Source organism: Parambassis ranga, chromosome 24, assembly GCF_900634625.1.
Source record: "Parambassis ranga chromosome 24, fParRan2.1, whole genome shotgun sequence".
Taxonomy (NCBI): Eukaryota; Metazoa; Chordata; class Actinopteri; family Ambassidae; genus Parambassis; species Parambassis ranga.
Genome location: NC_041043.1, coordinates 11927878 through 11951828, shown reverse-complemented (window position 1 = coordinate 11951828; position 23951 = coordinate 11927878). Strand labels below are relative to the sequence as shown.

General features: G+C 40.7%; 1 protein-coding gene across 1 annotated transcript in view; it reads left to right on the top strand.

The window, feature by feature from the left end:
• Nucleotides 1-23951, top strand: part of nbas (NBAS subunit of NRZ tethering complex) — a 130764-nt gene that overhangs the window by 91182 nt on the left and 15631 nt on the right. Inside the window, exons 47-50 of the mRNA XM_028397428.1 lie at nucleotides 448-650; nucleotides 4404-4493; nucleotides 5273-5456; nucleotides 22858-22997. Of these exons, the coding sequence (XP_028253229.1) occupies nucleotides 448-650; nucleotides 4404-4493; nucleotides 5273-5456; nucleotides 22858-22997 (617 nt within the window). The remainder of the gene's footprint in view (nucleotides 1-447; nucleotides 651-4403; nucleotides 4494-5272; nucleotides 5457-22857; nucleotides 22998-23951) is intronic.

Below are 23951 nucleotides of genomic sequence, written 5' to 3'. Positions count from 1 at the left end.
TACTTCTTCATGCCTAATCTCTCTTGCGAGTATAGCTAAGGTTGAAACCGAGGGCTTTATTCTTGTCATTGCTGCTTCTAACTGAAAGTCCCGCATTCATCCATCAGACCTTCATGGTCCGACAGTGAAGAGACACTCCTTGGACTTTAGCTGATATTCATATTCATATTATTTCCGGATATCATGAATATTAAATTGATGGGATGCCATGTGAATATCTATATTCTGTTCTATGAATATTGCAAACAGGACCGGTGACAGTGCACCTCTGACTTTACTTAGACTTGACTTACTGCCAAGAATGTTAATGTCCCCTATGCAGGAAAGGAAAGCACGCCTTCTGTACCAGAGTCTCTTATAGAATACATATTTTTGCCTCACATGCAATGAAACTCATGTTCCTCACGCTCTGTTATTAATTGTTTATTTGTTTTGCTTCTGTTCCAGGAGCAGCTGCAGCACTACAGTCAACTTTACAATTTGTCCCGTTCTGAAAGGTCAAAAGTGTGTAAGTTAGCAGTCACCATGGCAACTGATGGACAGCCTCTGGGGCTCATTGGAGAGCTTCTGCACGTGGCGGTGGGACCCCTTGACCTCTCTGTCAAATCTGTGCTTCGGGATGCAGTGGAGAAAGTAGTGGCTGCTCTCAGGTATTACCTCTCTCTATCTTTCTTCATTTAGCACCTTTTTTTTGTTTGTCAAGTCTTATCTTTGCACAGAAACACAAACGTATGAGAAGCAGAACATGGAGCATACAGGCTCTGGAACTTCTTGCCAGGAGTAATACTATATTAGGTTAGTAAGTAAATATATCACTCTTTAAAGCTCAGTAATTAATATCTTATTTAAACAATAAGGAGTTGTGTGGCAAGCTAGATTGGCTTCCAGGACATTGGTTGCCTAGCAACCTGAAGATGATTAAATAAAATTTTTATTAAAAAAAACACATTTTATGTGTTGACATTTTAAACACAATTATAAATGTTTTATTATACAAATGAAGCCTTCTATAAATTACATTAGAAGTACAAAACAGAAGTTTATAAGTTTATTAAAAGTTCAGTCACCTCCAAGTCAAACATTTTTTATATTTTCAGTGTATCTTGAAGTGCTGTTTATCCATCTCCGCCATGTGAGTTGCCAATATTGCCTCCTCTCCAATATAATAATGGAACTAGATGGCACTAGATGCCTTGTGGTGCACAAATTGCCAACAAAAAAAAAATGGAAAAACTCAAAAGCAAGCTTTTTCATGACCTGGTTAGTCAAGAACACTACACAACCCGATGTGTTGTGTAGTCTGTGGATTTTTCCTGAGTAACTAGGCCATGATTGAGGGCCAACTAAAGCTATTGTCTTATTTTGGGAAAGCAGAAATATCTCACACTAAAACAATGTAGATGCATAAACAACTTGTAGTGCGGTCCTGTGTGCTGCGTGCTACCAAAGATAGCGCTCTCTCCGTGACAAACATAAAAAAACAAGCTAAAAGGCTAAAAACCAAGATGTCAGGTCAGTATATGTAGCTTCCTTTTGTCTTCATTTAATCTTTCACGCCTTGCCAAACAGCGTTATCATGTACGTGTACACCTTCCACACCTGCCTGGTCACATTACATACATATGTATGCAAAAAATATATGTATTTTTGCAACTGTTCAGATCAAGTGAAATATATATATCCTCCTGAAAAACGGGCTTTATGATCCGCTTTATGAAACACTGATAGCCACCTGCACACACCACCTACAACCTGATCTTTGCTGGTTGTTAACTGAAAATACACTGTGCATTGGTCCACTTTGGGCTCAGCATGTTAGTGGGAAGAATGCTGTCAAAACAAATGCCTAAAGTGTTGAATTGAATCTACAGTAGCTGCCTGTGGGAGTCGGGCTCACAGTATTTTATTGGTGTTTTCCTGCTCCCAGCATCCAAAAAGCAAGGGAGAGATAATTCACCTCGACATGTCCACAGAGCCACCAGGTTTAAGGGCAAATTCTGGGTTACTGCTGGGTGCGGCATGTTATGTGAACTTATTAGGAAACAGTAAACTAGACGCATTGCAACAAGTTACAGTCATGGTTTAAAGTTAGTGGCCCCTCTTTTAAACCTTCATGTGAAACTAAATTATTATTAGTATTAGCTTGGTCAATATTATGTCAGGCAGCTGGGCAATGATTCAAAGCACAGCAGCAAATCTACCTCAGATTGACTGAAAAATAAAAGAATCAGAGTTGCCGAATGACTTGGTCAAACTCCAGGCTTTCAACCCAATTGAAATATGTTGCAAGACCATTATGAAAGCTGTGCATAAAAGAATGTCCAAAATCCTCAATAACTGGACCAATGCTGCAACGAAGAATGGACCAAAATTCCTCCAAAATGAACTTTTGAGCATGACTGTGCATTGATTTAACAATGTAATAATTTTTTAATTTTAGAAAACCTAGAACGCATTCTTTTACACAGTCCCCCCTTCTACATTCACTCAATCATGGAGTGTCCCTCCTTCCCAAAGCCTGCACCATGGATCCCCAGGAAGTTGTCCATAGCAACACTGCCACCCCTCTCACTGTCCCTTTCCATACAGAAAGCAGGCGTCATCCTCCGGTCTGTGAACCTCATTGATGTGTCTTGGAACTTTCTACTGTTGTGATTGTTCTTTCATATCTTAGTGGTATCTCTGCTTCTCATCAGGGAGATACATACTGTAGCAGTACACCGTTATGTTATCAGATCGTGCCATGGGTTTTTTTCAGTTTTCTTGGATGAGGGCCATCCTCCAGGCCCTCTCTGAAACCACCCACCTATTCTCCATAGACCATTCAACCACTTTCACTATCTCCTCATGGACTTCACTGGTAGTTAAGCCCTTGAGAGCAAGATAGGAGATAAGTGTGCTGACTTTTAACTACATGAAGCAGAAATACCATGAAAGCTACTGACTTTCTACTTAATCCCTCAAAGTGTTAAACATCACGTTTGCGATCACCTCACACACCTTAGGCCACAAAGTTATCAACCCCTCATCATACATTGACTTAAATGGAAGGCAGCAGCTTTTCTTCTCATCCTCTTTGCCCCAACAACCTTGTGAGCTTATACTAATGGACCAATGAGCAGGACCAGATATCATTGGGTCATCTGATTGGCTTGATAAATGACCACCAATCCCCTTGATTATATTCCTGCCTCATTTCCTGCTTTTTTATGGCTGCTCAATGGTGCGTACTGCAGATAAATGGCACCTGCATTAGCACACACACGAACACGCACACACATGCACAGACAGTGGATTCACATTCAGACATGTGAACACACACACACACACACACACACCGTTTTTATGTGTGCACGTTTCCCTTTTCTGATTCATTATCTTTTTATAATTAATGCCGCCTGATACAGCTGTTCCTCTCCAGATCTCATCATCTCACACACACACACACTTTTTTGTTCTCTTCAACATGTCACTTGTCGTTCTTGCATTTAAATATCCCTTATGCTTAGAGAGTGTGTGTGTGTGTGTGTGTGTGTCTGTGTGTGTGTGTAAGCTGCATGTGATGCATGTGCACCGTTGCAGGGCTTCCTTAAAGCATTGTGTTTGGCTGGTATGAATGAGCCAGTCTTGTTTTTTGGCTTTTTGCAAAGCCTTCAGTGTGGTGCAGCAGGCGTACCTGCGCCTCACACTAATGGCCATCTTTTGTATCTGTCATAACTACTCTGTGTTATTCTGTGTGTGTGTTTGAAGCGGTATAATGCAATAAAAAGAAAATGCTGCGTCGTCTCTTCCACCTTTTGCAAGATCATTACTATGCTTTGCGCATGTGTGCGTATTGTGTGTGTGTGTGTGTGTGTTTGCTGTTGAATGTATGGCCTATGTCATGTGTTTCATGTTTGTGTGTATGGATACAATCCCAGCAGCAAAGTGGAGTCGAGTCTGGGGAAATCACCTTTTTTTTTCCCCCTTCTTTTTTTCTGGGTGAAAAATGGCTTTCCAACAGGCAGCACACATGCAGCAGCAGGACCCACAGCCTCACTAAAAAATATATTACACCTGAGCTCACTCTGTGTTGTGTGCCTTTCTCATTAACACCTATTTTTTATTATTCTTCTAAACTTGTAGAGCGACACAGTGCTGGAGATGGATACACACATGTTTTTTTGTTTCTTTCGTGTGTTGTCTCTAAAATATTTTGTGATGGTTAATTTTCACAGAGCTGTTTTAGCTTCACTGATTCGCTGCCAGACGTATTTTTGAACTAACAGCATCCCTAAAAACGAAAGCCTTTGATTTACTTTTCCTCAGCTGTTGTCCCTTGACATTGTGTTAATTTGAAAATCTTATCTTCATTAGCGTATTATGTAAGATGATTATAAAGATGTGGTTTGTTTTTTTTACAGTGGAGACACAAGTGCCCTGACAAATTACCCACAACCCCTCAGGGTCCTGGAGGCCATGGTGACCGCTGTGCACAACAATGTGCAGAGTGGGTAGGTTACATCTCTTTACAAACACATACACACACAAACATAGACAAACAGAAACACATTCTTTGACTTTCTTTGTTGACCTTAAACTTGCCCTGAGAGAACAAGATGAATGTGATTAGTCACGCTGTACATTAATCATATAGGCTTCAAAGATGATCCTCTGTCTTTTGTCAGGCTCCTTACACTCTATTCAGCTTTGTCCAAGGTCTGAAATGTACACCTGCTGAGTGTCAATGAAATGAGACGCACCTGGACATCCTATTGTAATTCCTTACAATAGTTGACTTCTTTGTGATCGTCAATCAAAAATGGCCAATTGAAAAAGGACTTATAGTTGATGACTCTTCCTCTAGATATTTGTGAAATCCACCTACCTGTGTTTGAGTATGTTTTCAGTGTATCAATGTCAAACTTGTGACAAACACAGATATTCTATTTGATTTTTAGGCAAGGAAAAATCTTCACAATGAGAAGCTGGTGTTTTTGTTTAATTTTGTTTTTTTTAAAATCAGCTTGTTCAGCACTACTACTAGGAGACAAAAAGAGTATTACCAGTGTAAATACATAAATGCATAAAAACAATAATGATACTAATAAGAAGGAGGAAAATTGTGTGTGTATAAACATTTAATATGCAAAATATTTTTGTCTTTCCATGAAAAAAATCCACTTGTTTGATAAGTCTTTGATAACATCTCTGAATAACCTCCGCAACTTATCTCTGTCTCTTTATCTCTCCCTCGAATTGACTGCTGTCTGTCTCCATCCTCATCCCTCAGTGACAGCTCCGTGACTTCTGACGACCTCCTGGCTTGGCTGCGACCGTTCTGCGGCGACGCGTCCCTGCCCGTGCGACCTCGCATCGATGTGCTGCAGATCCTGGAGAGTAACTTCAGCCTGGGAGACAGTGACATTCGTCTTCTGCTGCTCTACAGAACCCAGGCTGTTCTCAAAGACAGAGAGGTAACCTCACACACACTCTCGCTGCCACGATGACTTATTAACCCCACGGTAACAAAGTGCAGATTATACATTACGCAAGAAGCCCTTTGAAAAATTGAGTGTAATTGATTTGAAGGAGGCTACAGGGGTTTGGATATTTTACCCTTATGCTGTAATCGTTCTACAGTTAGTGACACGCATACTGTGTAAGGAGTGACTGATAAGTCAGTGGCCTTGAAGGACCTTATCCAATATTTTCAATTCAGTGAATAATACATTGATCTTGAACACAAATGGAGATAAATTAGCATTTTTAAATGTGAATTTAACATATAACTATACGTTAGCGTTCATTAGTCCTTTGCATATTTGCAGTAGCATGTGGAGCACGTGTTGCATGTGGATGTTTGCACAATCTCTCTCTCTCTCTCTGCCCCCCCCCCCCCCCCCCCCTTTTACTTCCTTGCCGTTTGAACCGGCAGTGGAGTGGCTAGTCATTAAGTTATCTGACTAACTAATTAATGGCCTGAGCTGGTTAATTAATGTGTAAATATATGCGTGTAGCCGTGAGCCATTGTCAGTGCAGGTAGACAGGTGTGTGGGCCTGGACTCTTTAACTAATTGGGTGCACTGCTGACATTTGGCAGGCTGTGTTGAAATACACACATAAAAAGAGGAAGGCACACACGTACGTGCACTTTTAAAAGAGTGCACATCCGAAAGATCTGTTAATTAATCTTGTAAAAGAAGTCTAGCTGTAGGAATGAGCCTCATTTCAGATGAAGTGCCACTTTCTCTTTTCTTTTCCCAAGGCGCCCAAACTGCATGTGAGTGAGGTCCTCTAAGCCACATGTCTCATTTCACTTTGATTAGGTTAATTTTTTTTTTTTTTTTTTTTAATTGGCAATATTTTTCATGTCACATGTGTACTCTGCACAGACTCCCCTTTGTTCATAAATATTACCATCTTCTCGGAGCAACTTCATATTGTGTCAACTGTTCTGCTGAAGCATTAATCATGCTGGCAAGGCTGGTACCACCCTGTAAGCAAAGCTGGCAATGACGGCAGTAATTTGCCCCAAGGCCGTGCCAGAGACTTCGAAGTTCCCCTCTCTGACCTCATAATGCTGACTAACAGCCAGAAACTGAGGAGAGGATGAAGGGGAGGAAAGAAAAATGGTGTTCGCTGAGGGACAAAAAGTCAAAAAAATGTGACTGAAATGCCAGAGGAGACCAAGGGGAGTTGGTGTTTCCCCCTCCCCTTTGGTGCCTTTAACTAACTGTTTCCCATAGGCTACCCAAACACATTCACATACAACAACAACAACATCCATTTTACATACTCATCCCTCCCCCTCGCAGTATAACACACAAACACAGAACAGGCCGCCCGCTGTGATTTCCATGACAACTATGCCGTCAAGCCAGAGTTTGTGAGTGAAGCTGATACCAGTAGTGTTTAGGGTTTCTCTCATCTTTCATTTTTCCGTCGACGTGTCGCATGTTTGGGGTCCTGACAAAGACGTCTGATTAACACTGTCGCCTGTGATCAAAGGCAGGCAGCCGCAGAAACGGCTATATGCGCTCACACAGACACAAAGCTGCACCGACGGCTTCACTCTCAGACGTAACAACAACATTCCATACATTACGATGCCTGCACATGAACACACACACGTGTTCTGATTGGTGCGACTTCCTTTTGATGAGATGAAACCTAATGACAAGGCTAAAGAAAATGTAGCTTCCTTTATCTTTCTTTGTCTTCCTCTCTTCAGGATCTGTAACATTGGAAAAAGCTATGGATGGATCAAAAGAAGGAGAGAGAGAGAGAGAGAGAGAGAGAGAGAGAGAGAAAAAAACATACTTGTTGTATTTATTTATTTATTTATAGCTAATTACATTTTTCAAAGAGTAATTCCATGAGTGAGCAGGAAAGAAAGAAGCAGTTCATCAATCAAGAAAAAGATTAGCAAATTGGAACTGCAAGTTTTTAGTCGATAGTGTAATTTCTCAGGCTGCATGATATTCTTCTAAATGACTTAGCTAATTGTCATTGATACACGACATATATCATGCTTGATTTTTTATTTCTTTGAAAACCAGGAAAATATCAATATAGAAATATGGATAGAATTTTTAAAATATAGCAAGAAGGACGACAAAGTTGTGACAAACATCAGAGTACAGTATCTCTAAAACACATGAAATGTAACATGGTGCTTATTAAGCTTAGGCAGGTAGACACATTTTATTAGTTTGTCAGAGCCAGGCAGTCAGTGTCACTTTGTAGCTTTTAGGCTAATCTGAGCTGTTTTCTATATAGCCTTCACCACAAACACGAAGTATTTGTTGTATTTTTTTTAATACTAAATTACATATGTGGACAAACAGGCACAGATGGCAGAGATGCTTAAGGAACTTGTCCGTGTCATGCTTCCATTGCTGCTGATAAGAGGGTTATAGCAGGAGTAAATAATCATATTTCTAGTACTAGTCATTTCCGTTAAGTGTTTTCTGTAGTTTGAACACTGTAAAATTAATGTTAGGTAACATTTTAATATATTTTTTCTGTAGCTCATAAAACAGCTGACTTTGGACTTACATCTGAGTGAAATATCTTGCTTTTGAGCTGCTGCTGCTGCTGCTGCTGGTATCACTGTTCATAAGCCAGCCGGTCACTATCTTTGGCTGCCTGCTTTATTTTTACACTGGGCAGGTAATGACTGTTTGTGTTAAAGAAAAAAGGGCTGCGTGCTGTGACAAACACACGCACACTGAAACTGAATCAAAACAGATAAAGTGATGTGAGTGAATTCAACTAAAATATTTATTTATATATTTTTTTCTTTGTTTGTGTACCAGATTTTGTGCAGTATGTGTGATCATCACAGCTGATTTAGCTCAAAGGTTCTTTGCGCTGTGTCTTCCTTTCTTTTCCTGTCTCCTGATAACCGGACTGTTTGTGTTTCAAGACTGCATTTTGTATTCCTACAGATCTGATTTACTCACTGTGTAATGCTCCATCTTTGCCTCATTATCTTGTTGCGCACATTACATCAGGAAATCTTCGGAACCCAGCAAGGATTTTAGGATTTTATAATCTTGCTGTACAACCGCTGCCGTCCTGCTGACTCATGTTTCCTGTCTATACATCCTGACTTATGTGTTTCCGACATACGTATACGGTATTCCAGATTGTTCACTCTAGCAATAGAAGCAGATGAGTGATAATATGATGGATGCTGTTTAGCCCCGCCGCTGTCCAGACTGGGTCAAGCTGGCCTGTGTCAGTGGAAAGGCCACAGCATGATTCACAGCCGCTGCCATGCACAGACCCAGCGATGATATATTAAGAGGGAAACAGAAAGAAAGTAGACGGGATAATGATGGATATAAAGAGGGAAAACAATTCAGAGATGATATTGAAACAGAAAAACATCCCTGTTACCATTCCAATACATCATTTTCTATCCCCTCTCAGCATCCCAGCATACTATTTAGCCACAGAGGCACCAAAAAAAGGGAGGTTTTAATGAGCCCAATTGAAATGCTGACATTTAGGTAGCGTGGAGGAGGGGAGGAAAGGGGTTGGGGTGTGTGTGTGTGTGTGAGAGGTGAAGCCGGGAATAGATTTTGTGACTTAATTTTGAATGATTAGTCATAACAGCAGGGCATCCAAATGTCAGCACTGTCACGAGTGGATGGTCTGTTTTGTCCGTGTGCTTGTCTGTGTGTGCATATTGTGCGTTTGGCCTTTATGTCACTGACCAACAATATACTTGTGTTATTTTTTTTATGACATTTCAAAGACAAAGAGGCTGACATGAAAGCAAATATGTGTGTGTGTGTGTACAGGTTTGTTTAACGTGATGCCACGCAGCTGCAGTCTCGACTTTATTGCACGAAAGATACTAATTATGGTGCTAAAAATCCCACGGCAGTGCTAGCATTAATGGCCACATCAGGCTTATTAACAGTCATGTAAACACACACACACACAGAGAGGGAAGGTTAGCCAGATCACTGCATCAAGGTCTTCACACCTGTGTTCACTCTAAATGTTGCACAGCTCAGGGGAAGGTTGCGAGGAAAATCACCTGCGAACGTGTGTGCCATGAAAAGCCATCAGCTGAGCTCATCAGCAGCGATCACTGATCTACCCCCTCCCCTTTGTCAATATCATGGATCATTTGCCGTGACACACTGTTTTGGTGCCTGTGCTGTTTGGCCTTGCAGGGTGTCGTCTATCTCGTATGGATGAACAGGCTGTGTTGTTGCACTCTGTCAGGATTTAGTCTGCAGCCGCACAGCCTCCAGACTCCACACCTTAAACCCAAACCAGCCCATATTTGACTTTTCCCCAAAGGCACGTCCTTACTTTTGTTTTCAAACCACCTTCAAAATGTCATGTGGTACTTGAGGTATGAGGACTTTGCACAACATATAATTTAAAGAACTTTTTTCCCAAACTTGAATACAGTTGAATAAATGCCAAACATCTCCGACTGATGCATTGCATTGACATACGGACCACATATGAATATGAATATGAATTACAGCCCTTTGAAAAGCTTTGGTTTTATTTTCAGCGGCTGTTCAAAGGAGCGGTCCATCTTTTAATTTGTTTCTTTTCAGTTGAGCGTTCGTAGCATGATATTTTTAATTTGCAAATGTTGCACTTCACTTTTATCAATTTCATTACATCCTACGTTGCTGCATTTTTGTGTGCGTTTGACTCAATCTAATCATCTGCCAGTAGTCAGCCTGGTCAAATGTAGCTCCAGAGAATAACTGGGGTTACGCTCTCTTTCTCTAAAAATGCATGAAGCCAACTTTTTCAGCCTACAAATGGCTGCCTTGTGCAGAATCTTAATGTGAGACCCTAAAGAACTGTAAATATCTGAAGTGCATATGTTGATGGCTATATTCTCCACCCCCCTCCACCTCCACCCATCCCATCCACTCCAGCTGCTGTATATTTAAATATTAAGGCTGCTGTTTGAAGTAACACCATAAGATGAATAAGATGAGCCTTGGCTTGACATGAAAGACAAAGAAAAAAAAAATGCGCAGATGGGTGTCACAGTGTTTTGCTATAGCTACAGTATGTATGTGTTTGACATGACAGGAGTACAAATAGAAAAACACAAGTGGGATTGTTGTTGGTTGACAGAACAATGTGTTTTGCTGCTGCAGATTACTTGTCATTAGGCCCCTGTGGTGCACACACACACACACACACACACACACACACATATAATCTCACACATCATATATTGTCAGATGGGAGGAATTGTTTTTTGAAATGTTGGAAAGTGCAAGACAACTTCAAGGAACTAGAGAATGAGTGCAAAAAAAAAATCCAGAGCTTTGCAGAGGTGAAGGCCACGAGGAGAGAGGAAGCCGTATAGGGAAGCTGAGAAAGATTTGTCTGATGAAAGTGAATGAGCTTGGACTGCTGGGAGAGGCTTATACAAGAACAGAGAGAGCAGAGTCTCTTTCCTACCAGATAAATAATAAATGCGATGGGGTTGAGAAAGCTATCTTATGGCCACAGTCTAATGCAACAGATCAGGGGTCATTGTCGTGATAGCCAAGCCCCGGCTATAATTCCACTTGTTTTGGCAGCTTTTATCTATCCTCCCTTGGCTTCTTGTGAAAACTTTATTTATATGCTGTTTTTTTTTTAAAAAACTTGGAACAGAGAGAGAGAGAGAGAGAGAGAGAGAAAGAGAGAGAGAGAGAGAGAGAGAGAGAGAGAGAGAGAGAGAGAGAGAGGAGCACAACACTTTGTCATCTCGGTAGAAACAGTGATGATTCAGTCAAAAAAACAACAACACCACTAGAGAGGAGGCAGTGCAATAAAACAAACAAGAAAAGATGTGATGTGGAGAGAGAGGGAGAGAGGGAGAGAGGGAGAGAGAGAGATAGACAAGGGGAGAAATGAGGAGAAAAGAGCCTGAGGACAAGTTGAAGTGATAAGAGTGGGCAGCAAAGGGCCCAATGAGGAAGAGATGAAAGGGCTGGGGGGAGTTTCTTTCCCGCTTTGTATCATCAGGTAGGCTTTTCTTCAGCTTGTTCCTTATGATTTTGAATAAGCTGACATGAATATGTAAGCTTTTTATTTAAATTTGTGCTTAATCTCAAATATTTTAAATCTTACAGTATGAAACAAAAATAAACAACATATTAGCTGGGATTCCATCAAAAAAGTAAGAAAGAAACAGAAAATGAACAATTCACAACAAGGTTATTTGTATTATAAGCTTTAATGTAAACATTAAAGCACTTATTAGACCCTGTTCACACTGGGGAACTTAATCTGGCTAGAGCAGGATTCGGATCCGGATAGTTGTTTTTCTGAGTCTGAACAACGCGAATCTGGATAGATCTCGATCCACCTCTCGGAGGTGGATGATGCATGCGCACACACGGTCCTACCGCAAACAGACTCTACCGCCACCTAGCGGTTTGGAGGACAACAAACAAGCCGGATTAAACTGGATAAAACTGGATTAAGCCGGATTGAGCGCGGACACGCATGTGATAGCATGTCAGATTTGAAAATAGGTCTGAATGTATCCAGTTTAAAGGCTATCTGGATTCAATCCCACTCCAGCTGGATTAACTTTCTCCAGTGTGAACGGGGCCTTAGAAGTAAACCTCTGCTTCTTTTGATTTTTATCACTGTCGTGTTATGGCATCTTTTTTGTTCCACCTTCTGCTGATGAAATTATCTTTGTCTATCCACTCCAACTAATAGATACGATGCAAAAGAGGATACAAAAGATCATGTGTGGATAGCTTTCTACTTACCTTGCAATGCTGGGGGTGGTTAGCAGCTAGTTGTAACTGTGTGGCTTGTAGCTTTGCAGAATTTGTCTGGCCTTCATAATCAGACTTGATGTGTGAGCAAGCTAGTTTAGCCACCAATACACATCCGAATCAAATCTAGCTGGCACTAGCTGGCTAGCCACCCTTGCACCCTTTTGTACACACTATGTACAAAATACCTTCTTTTGCGCCATGGTTTACACTGACTGGTGAATATCATTCATATCCATCCAGTATTCCACTGGTGATGACATTCAGCCATGTTGCTGTTCATACAGAGGCAATAAAAATCAATTATCCATGTTAATTTATTCAAATACATGTGGAACATATATATTGATGACTGCGTGTGCACATTTAGTGTCCTGCCTTCTCCTTGGCCTTTTGCACACCCCCAATATTCATCAGCTCCTATATGCATGCATGAATAGAAACAAGTTGGCACAAATGGATTTAATATTAAAATATACTGTAAGGTTAGCTGATAATACGTCTGCTGCTTCATATTAATGTGCGCCACTGTGCCATCATGTCAGGATGGTTTTAAGCTACAAGCTTGTTCTATCCTGCTTACATTGATCTGCTCTGGCTCTCTAACCACTCCTCTTCTGTGTTTTGTCTTCTGAGCTCCTGCATTTCTTATCTCCCTCTTCTTCCTCTCTTGTGGCGTGTGCCATTATGTTTTCTCAGGTGTCATGTTATACAAGGTGAATCTTCCCTAGACTGCAGGGAGAGCCAACAAAAAAGCACAACAAATACATGGAGAGCTCAGAAACGTTGTATTTATTTGCCATCTTGTGCTCATCTTGTCATGTCATATCTTGCCTCCACATGGATATGTGAGTTTGTTTGTTCTCCACAGGCACGTGTGTCTTTATCTTTGCACTTATGTTTCCGCTGCATGTTTTATGTGTTTCACTTTCAAGTTGTAATAAACTCCCTTACCCCCCACAGGCCCCGAGGCATTGCCCTTTTGGTGTTTGCTTCTCTTTGTTCTCATTTTGTCTGAAACCTGCACTCTTATCATCTGCCGCTCACTTCCTCGCCATCGCTCATTTTCTCCCTCGCTCTGCCCGCCTCTCTCTCTCTCTCTCTCTCTCTCTCTCTCTCCCCTTGTGAAGTGTGCGACCTCTGCAACTTTATTCTGCCCGTCGCTGGGGACATTAGCCAGAGCAGGTCAATGAATATTGATGAGCTCATTCAGAGCGCACTCAGTAAAGGCCAGACGTAGAGATCTCTGCATCCCACGGCTCCACTGGCACTCCCAGTCCAATACACTGACATGCCCACATCCTGTGTTCTCTCCCTCTCCCTTCCCTGTCTCTCTTCTCACTTTCAGGTCAAGGACTGAGATAATTGCCCAGTCACAGAGAAGATTATCAGGCAGTTTTGTTGATGGGGGCAAAAGTTCACTTGTGTTTTACTAACAGCTCATACAAATTCCGGAAGAAGCCATGCAGCTTTGATCTGAGTGAGACTTGAGGTGTGTAGTCTCATGAGTCACATCATCTTGATTAGACTGCCTGGAGGTGTGTTGCAGATATTTTCAAATAGTAGTAATATCTGTGTTGGACTTCTGTACCATAATTCCAAATGCACAGGATTTTGTTTAAAAAGACTTTTCTTCTCATAAATAATTACACCACAAACATTAAGCATCTATGGAAAGTCTACAGGAGGGGAGCCCCAGAGAGTTATAACACTAAATATGACTTACTGCAGAAGGAAAATGAATATTTCTTTTATGAATAATGGGCCAAATCAGAATATGTATAATCTTTGTCTAATGCACTTGTTACACTTTAAGAGACAGAGGCTCTAAAAGCTACAGTATCATCATGTCTACAGTTTTTCACATGGTTGATATTCCAGTAAATTAATTCATTCCTACGAAGAGCCTAACAAATGTAATGTCCAGATATTTATTAGATTAATTCAGTCTAAGTAGAAGTAATAAATAAACTCCATAATATTCTATAGAGATTATATGAAGTATATGAGAGATTATGCAAGTGTCATTGTCATGATTTACGGGGTTAAACAATAAGCTAAATAATAAATAAGACCATTTAGTTGAATAACACATCTGCCAGTTACAACACATGGTTATCAATGTAGATATGAGGATTGTGTCAAAACATCAAAGGTCCATCAAAAGAGACGTCTCAGTGATTCCCCGTTCCTGTGAACATGTAAATATGCACTATAAATACATACATGAGGACTCAAATATTAACCTCATGTTACATTTTCCTGGTTAGAACAGGCTGAACTAGAAACCCCCCCCCCAGTTTCATTAACAGTGTGATGGTTACTATGTGGGCACAAGTGAGACAGAGAGGACTGAATTATTCTTAAAAATCCAGGCAAGAAAAAAGTGTTCTCTCTGAGTCATTTATAGCAAGATGATAATGAAAAACTCCAGAAAACTTTTACAATAATGAGGATTTCAAATTAGGCAAACCGATACTGTTAAATAGTGATTTTTCTTTTAATATCTATGCAAACTTAATAAAAAAATTCCAGCCTGGCTTCGTGCTGCTCATTTGATAAAAAGGTGGAATTGATGGAGCTCACAGTCATGATTGGCAGTGGTAATAAGATGTGACGAGTAAGAGGGAGAGAGAGCTGCCAAGACAGACAGTGATGGTAGCACTGATTATTAACCTGTCTGCCGCTGCATCGCGGGCCAAGGTGATGATTTGTTCAGCACTTACTTCAACAAGTCAGTTACAGGGTCAGCTCTTGTCAGATGTAAAGACAGGCCATGTGTTCAACATTTGCCTGTGTGTGGTGCATAAACAGGGATTTAGTGGCTTTATTTGAGGATATACTGAGTGTGAGTGTGTGTGTGTGTGTTAATACACATCTACCGGCATCATTTCTATCTTTGAAAGTAGTGCAGTAATATAAATGTCCTTTCCATTTACTTATGTTCCATGTCAATTCCATTCCATTAATGGAATGTTTTTAAGCAATCAATACCAAAAGCCCAATGGAACGTACTCATAGGCTTCTGGTTTTTATCTGAATTACATCCAGGGCTGTAAATATTGGGTGGCTGAAAGGTTTTTGAGGAAAATGCTGTCCTCAATAGGCCAAAGGTCTGTTTTTTAAAGCCACATTTCTCTGGTTAAAGTATTGGTATGCTGGCCCTGCTTCAATCCATTTTGATGAAGCAAGAGCTTAGTTAAAAGTTAAGGGTCTAGATTTACTAGTTGATCTATGTCCCTACTCTCACCTATGGCCATGAGCTGTGGGTAGTGACCGAAATAATGAGAGTGTGTAAACAAGTTGCCCAAAATGAGCTTCCTCCGCAGGGCGGCTGGACTCTTCCTTAAAGACCAGGTTAGGAGACCGGTCATCGAGAATGGGCTTGGAGTAGAGCCGCTGCTTCTGTGCAGTTAAAGGGATTTGGGCACCTGGTTCAGATTGCCCCTGGGCGCCTCCCTGGTGAGGTGTTCTGGGTATGTCCATCCAGGAGGAGGCCCTGGGGCAGACCAGAGTTAGGGTTGGCAGCGGTGGCAGATGTGGCTGGGGAGCTGGAGGTCTTGGTTTCCCTACTGTATAGTAGGCCCTGGTTCGATTCTGACTGTCGCTTTTCTGTGTGGAGTTTGCACATTTTTGCTCATTCTAAAGATGTGCTAGGTTAATTGGTGACTCTAAATTGCCCCTAGGTGTGCGTAAGTGTGAATGGTTGTCTGTCTGTGTGTTGCCCTGTGACCTGTCCAGTGTGTATCCTGCCTCTCACCCAAAGCTAGCTGGGATAGGATCCAGCCCCGTGTGACCCTGCACTGCAGGACAAAGCGGGTTAATAGAAGATGGATGGATGGATGGATGGTCCTACTATACATCCATCCATCCATCCATCTTCTATTAACCCGCTTTGTCCATTATAGTAGGACAAGATAATAATATTTAATATCAAAAAGTAAACTATAGTGTGACCATGTTGTGCAGTTAAACCTTTTAACTACTTTTTTAACTACTACCACATCATCTGGAGAAACATGGATAAAAACATGTGATGACCAGGCAGCACAGATGGGTCAAATATTGATTTATGCAGTGAGGTCAATGCCACATGTGTATTATTTTCAAAATAAAATTGAATGACATTGAAGATGTACTGTGTATGACTATGTGCTGTGTGCATAGCTGCTGTGGCCACAGCACTTTAGAGATTCCACTCACAGGGTGTTTTGTTCATGCAGACGGCGGCTGAGATGTGACTCTGCGCGGTCTAAAACCAACTCCTGATGAAAGTTATTGATGTTAAAAGTGGTAATTATTAAACTTTCAGAGAAACTTGGTAGCTTGACCAGCAGCACTGATTGTTATGTCTCACATAACTGCTATGAGTTATTTGTCAGACAGCTCTTGCTGATTGTGAGTGATTGAGCTGTTTGTCTTCCGCAGACTGCAAATAACTCAGGTTTTCTGTTTTTAAATCATGTTTTGATTAATTACCGCACAGCGTACGTGCGACGTGTAAGCCTGATTGATCAATCACTGCAATTTTCTGCATCTGATAGGCTATGACAGGCTGCCACTTTGACTGTAATCCATTCAGCCACTAGATGGCTATATAGTTGTTGAACTCTGGCAACTTTGGCAACTCTTAAAATTGATTAAAATTGCAATGAAAGGATGTCAAAGCTCGTCATAAATTACTGAAAACATCGTAAATTTCTGTTTGTATGCTTGAATATTCATAAATTATCAATTCAATGTGAAGGAAAGGAACCATTTATTCAGTCTATCTTCCATAAATCATCTGTACGTTTCCCAAATGCCTCTAAATAGCATTCCTGTGAGCTCTCTTTCACCTCCACCAGCCACAATATCAAGCACAATAGCTTCATTCACCAAGATCAGATCATTACAGCCAGAAAAGGCCTTCACCCACATCGGACGGTTCTCATTTAAGAACAACTGACAGTGCTTCATGCCATTTAAACAACAGTGGCGTGAGCACAAACTGTATTAAATGTCAGTCAGCACCTTTCACTCAGATGGTAATTACTCTGTGGATTTCACCCTGAGTGTGACCTTGAGCATTCACATTGCATTGTGGTGACCCACGATGCATCGAGTGTAGGTGTTGACATTAAATAAAGTAGTCAATTAAATGTCCACGGTAGGGCATGTTTGTCGACAGGAGAAAATGGTCTTTCTGTGTAGGCTGACTTCCCCACACTGTAGAATAACTAACTGGGAAATCAAAGCTGATGTTTATAGAATATCCAATAAAATGGTCTTAACTTAGTTATACCTGAAGTAGCCTGTCAAATAAAACATGACATTTTTTCAAGATAGGGGCCACTTCTACCATTTAGATATGGATTCACCCAACATGCCAGTTTGCACTTGTAGCTCCTTATCAAGGTGGAATTTATGGCTCGGCTGTTATATTCTCTTGCATTAGCATTTATGTGTATCCACTCATGTAGCCCACTCAGCGAGTATAATCTGTCTCTCTGCCAGCATCAGGCTTTTATTAGACTGTGGATCTAATAGTAACATAAGATAAAATGACTAAGGACATTTTAGAAAGAACTCATATTAGCTCTTGTTGCGTTGTGTTGTTGTTTAAATCATCAGATGCCCATACAATGTTTAATTAACTATTCAACAATTTAGTGTACGGCAGACCATTCTTTACACACCGTGTGTGTGTGTGTGTCTTAGGCCCCGTTCACACTGGAGAAAGTTAGTCCAGCTAGACTAGGATTGAATCCAGATAGCCTTTAAGCTGGATACGTTCAGACCTATTTTCAAATCTGGATGTCACACATGCGTGTCTGCGCTTAATCCGGCTTAATCCGGCTTGTTCATTGTCCTCCAAACCACTAGGTGGCGCCTTGTAATATACAGAGTCCATTCAGGGTGCTGTAGGACCACGTGTGCACATGCGTCGTGCGTTTTGTTTTGTCCCGTGTCGCTCGTTCTTTCATTTTTTTCCGGTTCAAAAAGCAGTTTATTCCTTTGTAGCTCGAAAATAAACTCAGGGAAAAGCTGTATTAGTTGGACAGTTGTTCACATACGGCTTTTGTACATGACCCAGACAGTGTACCAGAAGTATCACGTTGCTAGCGGGATTCGCTAGCTGCATTGCGTTCAGCACTGAGCCACATTTGAGCCGATCTATCCGGATATATCTAGATTCACTTGTTCAGACTATCCAGATATATCCAGATACGGCCCGAATCCTGCTCTGGCCGGTTTGATTTTCCCTGTGTGAACGGGGTCTTAAATTATCTACAGCTTAGACCTTTGAGTGTCACCTGTGCATTGAAAGCAGTTCATCTTTAAACAACAACTGCAGAGTGCTTTGATGTTGGACTATTTATTTAGTGAGTGTTTCTTCCTGAAGGAAACACTGTGACATGGAGGGAATTATTTTACAGGGGTTTATTGAAGCTGTGTTTCACTGGCATTCTGCTGAATGTGTTTGATTGAGTGTGTGTGTGTTCCTCCCGTTGGAAGGAAAGCAGTCTCATGCTAGTAACTCTTGGTAGAAATTAATGACTCCACTTTCATGTGTCTTGACTTCTCTCTCTTCTACAAACACACTCACACGGCTTCATTTTATGAAAAGAAAACATCATCTGAGCTTGTCTGCTGCAGTCTTTCATACTTCATCTCTGCCTTTTGTCAGCACTGTTTAAATGTGCGTGTGTTTAGCCATGTGCATTCTGACAGTTTTCTGCTCTACCAATCGATTTGCTCCCACCTCACACTTCTACACTTTGCTCCCATTTTTACCCTTCCACCCTGTTTTATTATCATATCCTGATGGTTGGGTTAAGACTGCATTGCAGTTTTTAATCAGTGGGGAGATTTACAGTCTACACAGGCTGTTTGGGGTAAAGGCTCGTTCTGTCTTCTGCTCTTACACAAAAGATATCTATATATATAAAACTCACTAAATAAGAGCTATGGGTGAAATGAAATGTTACAGTATCACTTTGCAACACACAAGTTCACATGCGTTCCGTTTTTCACTTAGTCCTGTGCTGAAAAGTAAAAGGTTGTCAGAGAGTAATAAAGCAGCTGCTGGTAACTACTAGTTGTCATGTTCCATTTACTTCAACCTACGCCCCCCTGTTTCCTTACTTCATTTCCATGCTTTCTTCTCACTTTCTGTGTCCCTGTGTATCATGTCGCTAAAAGCATGGCTACTCAGAGTAACAGTGGGTGAGCATGCAGCAGGCATAATTCAGCAGCGCAGCTTTCTGTGCTGGCACAGGGGGGAAAAAATAAATAAATAAAATGGTTTTGATGCCTGAAATTGCAGCCGGTGAGAACCAGCAGCTTTTTTTTTTGTTTGCCTGTGTACATGTAATCCTCTCTGTTGCACAGCATTGTTTTTTTAGCATATCATTATGTGCTCCTGACCTCTCAGTATGAGCGGTGTACATGAGTAGCTGTGTTGACAGAAAATATGCACGTTTTCCTATATTAATCCTTAATTCTTTTTTTTGCCTCTCATGGGCATGTGTGCACTTGTGTGTATACCTTATCTGTAATGGAAATTATTCACATGTACCCATACTCCATGTTTTCTTTCCTTCTTTTATGTGTCTCCTACTCTTTGGTTTAGGTATTAGTGACATTATTAATCAGCTCATATGGGATTAGTTTCCCATAACCAGAAAAATGGTTGAGCTGCAGCCATTATTATTTAGGACGAAAAAACATTTTTTATCAAACCAGTCACAATCATCATGAGCAGTGTGCTAAGCCCAGGATAAAGCAATGGCACCTCTGTAATGTGAGGTCTGCAGCAATTTTGGTAGAACGCATGCAAAAAAAGGACCCACCATAACACTGCTGAGACACAAAAAAAGTCTCAAACTAGGTCAGTTTTCTGACTTTAAGAAGACAAGTACTGCACAGTGGATGGGCTAGTGATGAATCTTTGAACTTTGTAGACCTATATGGTGAATGTAGGTCATCAATATGTGTGATGTGTCCCTGGACGCATCTTTTCTCCAGCACAAAGCTGGTTGTGGTAATGATTGCTACTTATGTTCCAGCAGATGATGTTAAAGATGGCACTTTTGCTTGTGCTTTTTATCACTTTTATTGGAGCTCTATGCACACCATTTAGGCATGCAGACAAATCCATACTGAAAAGGCAAAAAGCAGGGAATGCTGCTCAAAAAAAAAATGAAGAAAAAGTGCAAATGACCCATGAAAAAATTAAATTATAGAAATAAAATAGAGCATAGATTTGTCTTTGGATGATACATCAGACCAGAAGAAGTATTTGAGTGTCCTGAAACACACACACATACAGAAAGGTGGGCAGAACAGCATACAGTATAAATATATGTTTGAGTAAATCAGCGCTTTCAGTGGGAGAGAATGTGTTTCCATCTAATGTGTGAGCAGTCCCCTGCTAAATGTTATGGTATTGGCTGACAGTCTCGGCCCCCTCGCCCCCGCCCCCTTCACCACTTCCCGCCTCCTTTGCCCTCCTGCACTGTGTTCTTTGTACAACGCCACAGAGGAAATGTTGATTTTAATCACTAGCCATAATTAATTGCCATCCTGCCTTGTTAAGAAAATAAAAGCCTCACAGCCACATAGTAATTGGCAGTGATTTAATTTGTGGTCGACTGTAGGTGACATTTGATGTGTGTGTTTGCAGACTTGTTCTTGTGCGTAATATCTTTGTGTGTTTGCAATATATATATATAAACACACAAAGGGAGCATGTAATCTGAATATTATTGAAAATAACCAAGGTCTTTGTATTTGTAACAAACAATGAATAAATGTGTCCATAACACTCAGAAAATGCTTCAATAGTTAGACGGTGTTCAGTATTCATAATGCAGTAAGGCGATAAATATGATGAACAGGCACTGGGTTGCAGTTTACATTCAGTGATGGATTTGAGAGCTTTAGATTGCAGTGAGGGCTTTTTACAGGTAGTTAAGATTCCATTTCTGTTTCCCAAATGACCTCCATTTCCAGAGGGTCCTGAGTTTAAGCTTTACTCATTTATTGCTCCATCCACCCCCCCGCCACCCCCACCACCCCCACCACCCCCACCTCAAAAGCCAATCGACTACATCGCTATGCATGGGTTTGTTGTGCTGCCAGTTATTTATCATGTGCTTTTATGAATAAATTAGATGTTTATCACATCTAATATCTCAGAAGCCGTTGGGAGTATCAGATAACATCAGCCGATGTGAGTGCTCCTTAATAAACACTCGTCCGTGGGATAATTTGTATCAAATGTTTGTAGCATAATTAAAATAGCAAGTAAATAGTTGTTTGATCATCAAAGCGCACCATGCATTGATGATCAAGTAAACAGATGAGCAAGATGAAGGATTTTGTTTTAGCGTGTAAAATAGGCCCTAAACATCACAACACCTTTTATTATTATCACTCAAGCCATCGGTGCAAACATTATATAAATGTGTATTTAAAGAGAGACTGGATTGACATAGATCATACAGGAAGTTCTTTTGTACTGTACTGAGGTGATTTTGTTTAGTTTCCTTATATTTCCTTATATTAAGTTATGCATAATTATGGGCTTAACAGCTTTGAAGGTGCTGACAGCAACTACCTGCTCACCTCACCTCCACTCACGCTGCACCGCAGTGCTGCCAACATGGTGACACCTTCCACACTCAAAATGGTGCTTCTTAAACTTACGGGTGATGTCACAGAAGCTTCGTCCATATTTATATACTTTTATATTGACAACAGTTTTCTTGTGTTTGGTTAAAATAAACTGTTATTAGTTGTTTTTAGAGATAACAAGTCTTGTAAATGTGAGATGAGTCTGAAACTGTTTTATAAGTCTGGCTGTAAGGGATGTGTGTGTGTGTTTGTGTGTGTGACACAGCCTGTCTTTGCAGGAGCCATGCTTTGGCAGGTTGTAGTTTTCCCCTCAGAAATCAGCTGCTCTGTGAACTGTTAAATCGCACTAGAAGCCAACCTTTGAGAAGAAAATTAATTACTTTCCCTCCGCCGCCTCCTCCTCTCATTTTTTTTTTACATTAACCCTTCTTCATTCCTTTTCATTCTCTTTTCTCACGCTCTGTCCCTCAATCAATCAGTCTCTTTCTCATAGCAGTATGGAATACGTTTAGCCACAGGCGACTTTACTTCAGAATAACAATGAAATGTGTCATTACACATCAAGCAGTGTTCCTTCCATTCTGTGCCTTATTTGGAGCTTTGAAGGGATTCATAGCGGCTTAAATTGACTCTGTGTGCAGTTCATTCAGATCTTGCTTTGGCAGGAAAACCTCCCCACAAACTGCAATCATTAGGGTGTCACATTTGTTGGGAGCATCTTTTCAGATCAATGAAAACTTGCCATCCTATTTTGGGTGTCCTAAAAGTGGCCGACACAATCGATCACTGAATGAGCTTCACAGTGAATGATGCACTTATCATTATATCTGTGTACGATCTACATGTAGCAGAACATAAATCTTCCTGAACACCCTTTGTTTTACCAAATTTATGTCCCAGTGGATAAAGTTTCTCGTAGCCTTTGTGTGTGATGTCACCTTCCTCATGTCCTGCTTTTTTTTTTTTTACTCAGATCCAGATAGAAGATGTGGAGAACGAGGACAAACGATTCGCCCTTTTCCACAAGCTCTTGGAAGCGGCACAGAAGTGGGATGACTTTCAGTTGCTCATGCTCCTCCTACAAGCATGGCCGCCTATGATGAAAGAGGAAGTGTAAGACATATATTTTCTTATTTTCTCCCTTTTTTAAAGCTTTTAGTACAGCTTAGGAATGAAAAATACAACTTTTAAAAGTTTAAAGATAATATTTGGGTGCCTAAGTCCAGTCTGTGCTGTAGCCTGGTATTCTCTAAAGCCATATGAAAGTGGGATCTTACTGTGGGACCATGTTTGCAGTTTCCAGCCATATTCATGTGTATAGGAAGTAACACAAGCTGTAAAAATGTAAAAGCCCCTACAGGCTATGACATTTCAGAGCCTTTTATTTGCATTTGACATTGTGTCTTTTGTTGCTTTACACTCACTCACAGAAACACCGAACACCAGTGTTTGTTTTGGAAATCAGAGGCATCATTTTAAATGAGAAATTTATATTCAATGTGTTTTTTTTTTACTAAGACTTAGAAATGATAATTGCATTGTGAATCACTCGGCTGCACATATTGTAGAATTTTATAGTTAGAAGTCTCAGAGCTCCAGGCGCTGGGCTTCTTACACCAGCTGGTGTCTTAAGAGTCTCTGCGAATGTTGCTTGTATTATCGATAAGTGCCTAATGATGTGATTGCTCTTCTCCTGCTCCATTGTTCTTGATTAAAAGTGAGCCGTATACGCTGAGGACCACAGAGACAATGCAGGGTTATGCTGTCTAACGTTTATGCTTCCAGCTCAATCAAAGCAGATCCACCACTTTAAAGTAGAGTTCTTCTCCAGGAAACTTCCATTGATTTGTATGCAGTTATGTATAGACACACACGTGGTTATGTTATCTGTAGAGCAGTGTGATATAATTGCGTTACATTAAAAGAGAGATTCAATATTAATTAACTATGTCTGTAATTGAAGAAACACGGCAGCTAACTCAGGGACTAAATTCTGTTTAGATTTGGGTCAGTCAAGGCCAATGCAATTTCCCTCTGGGATTAATAAAGTATTTCTGACTCTGATAT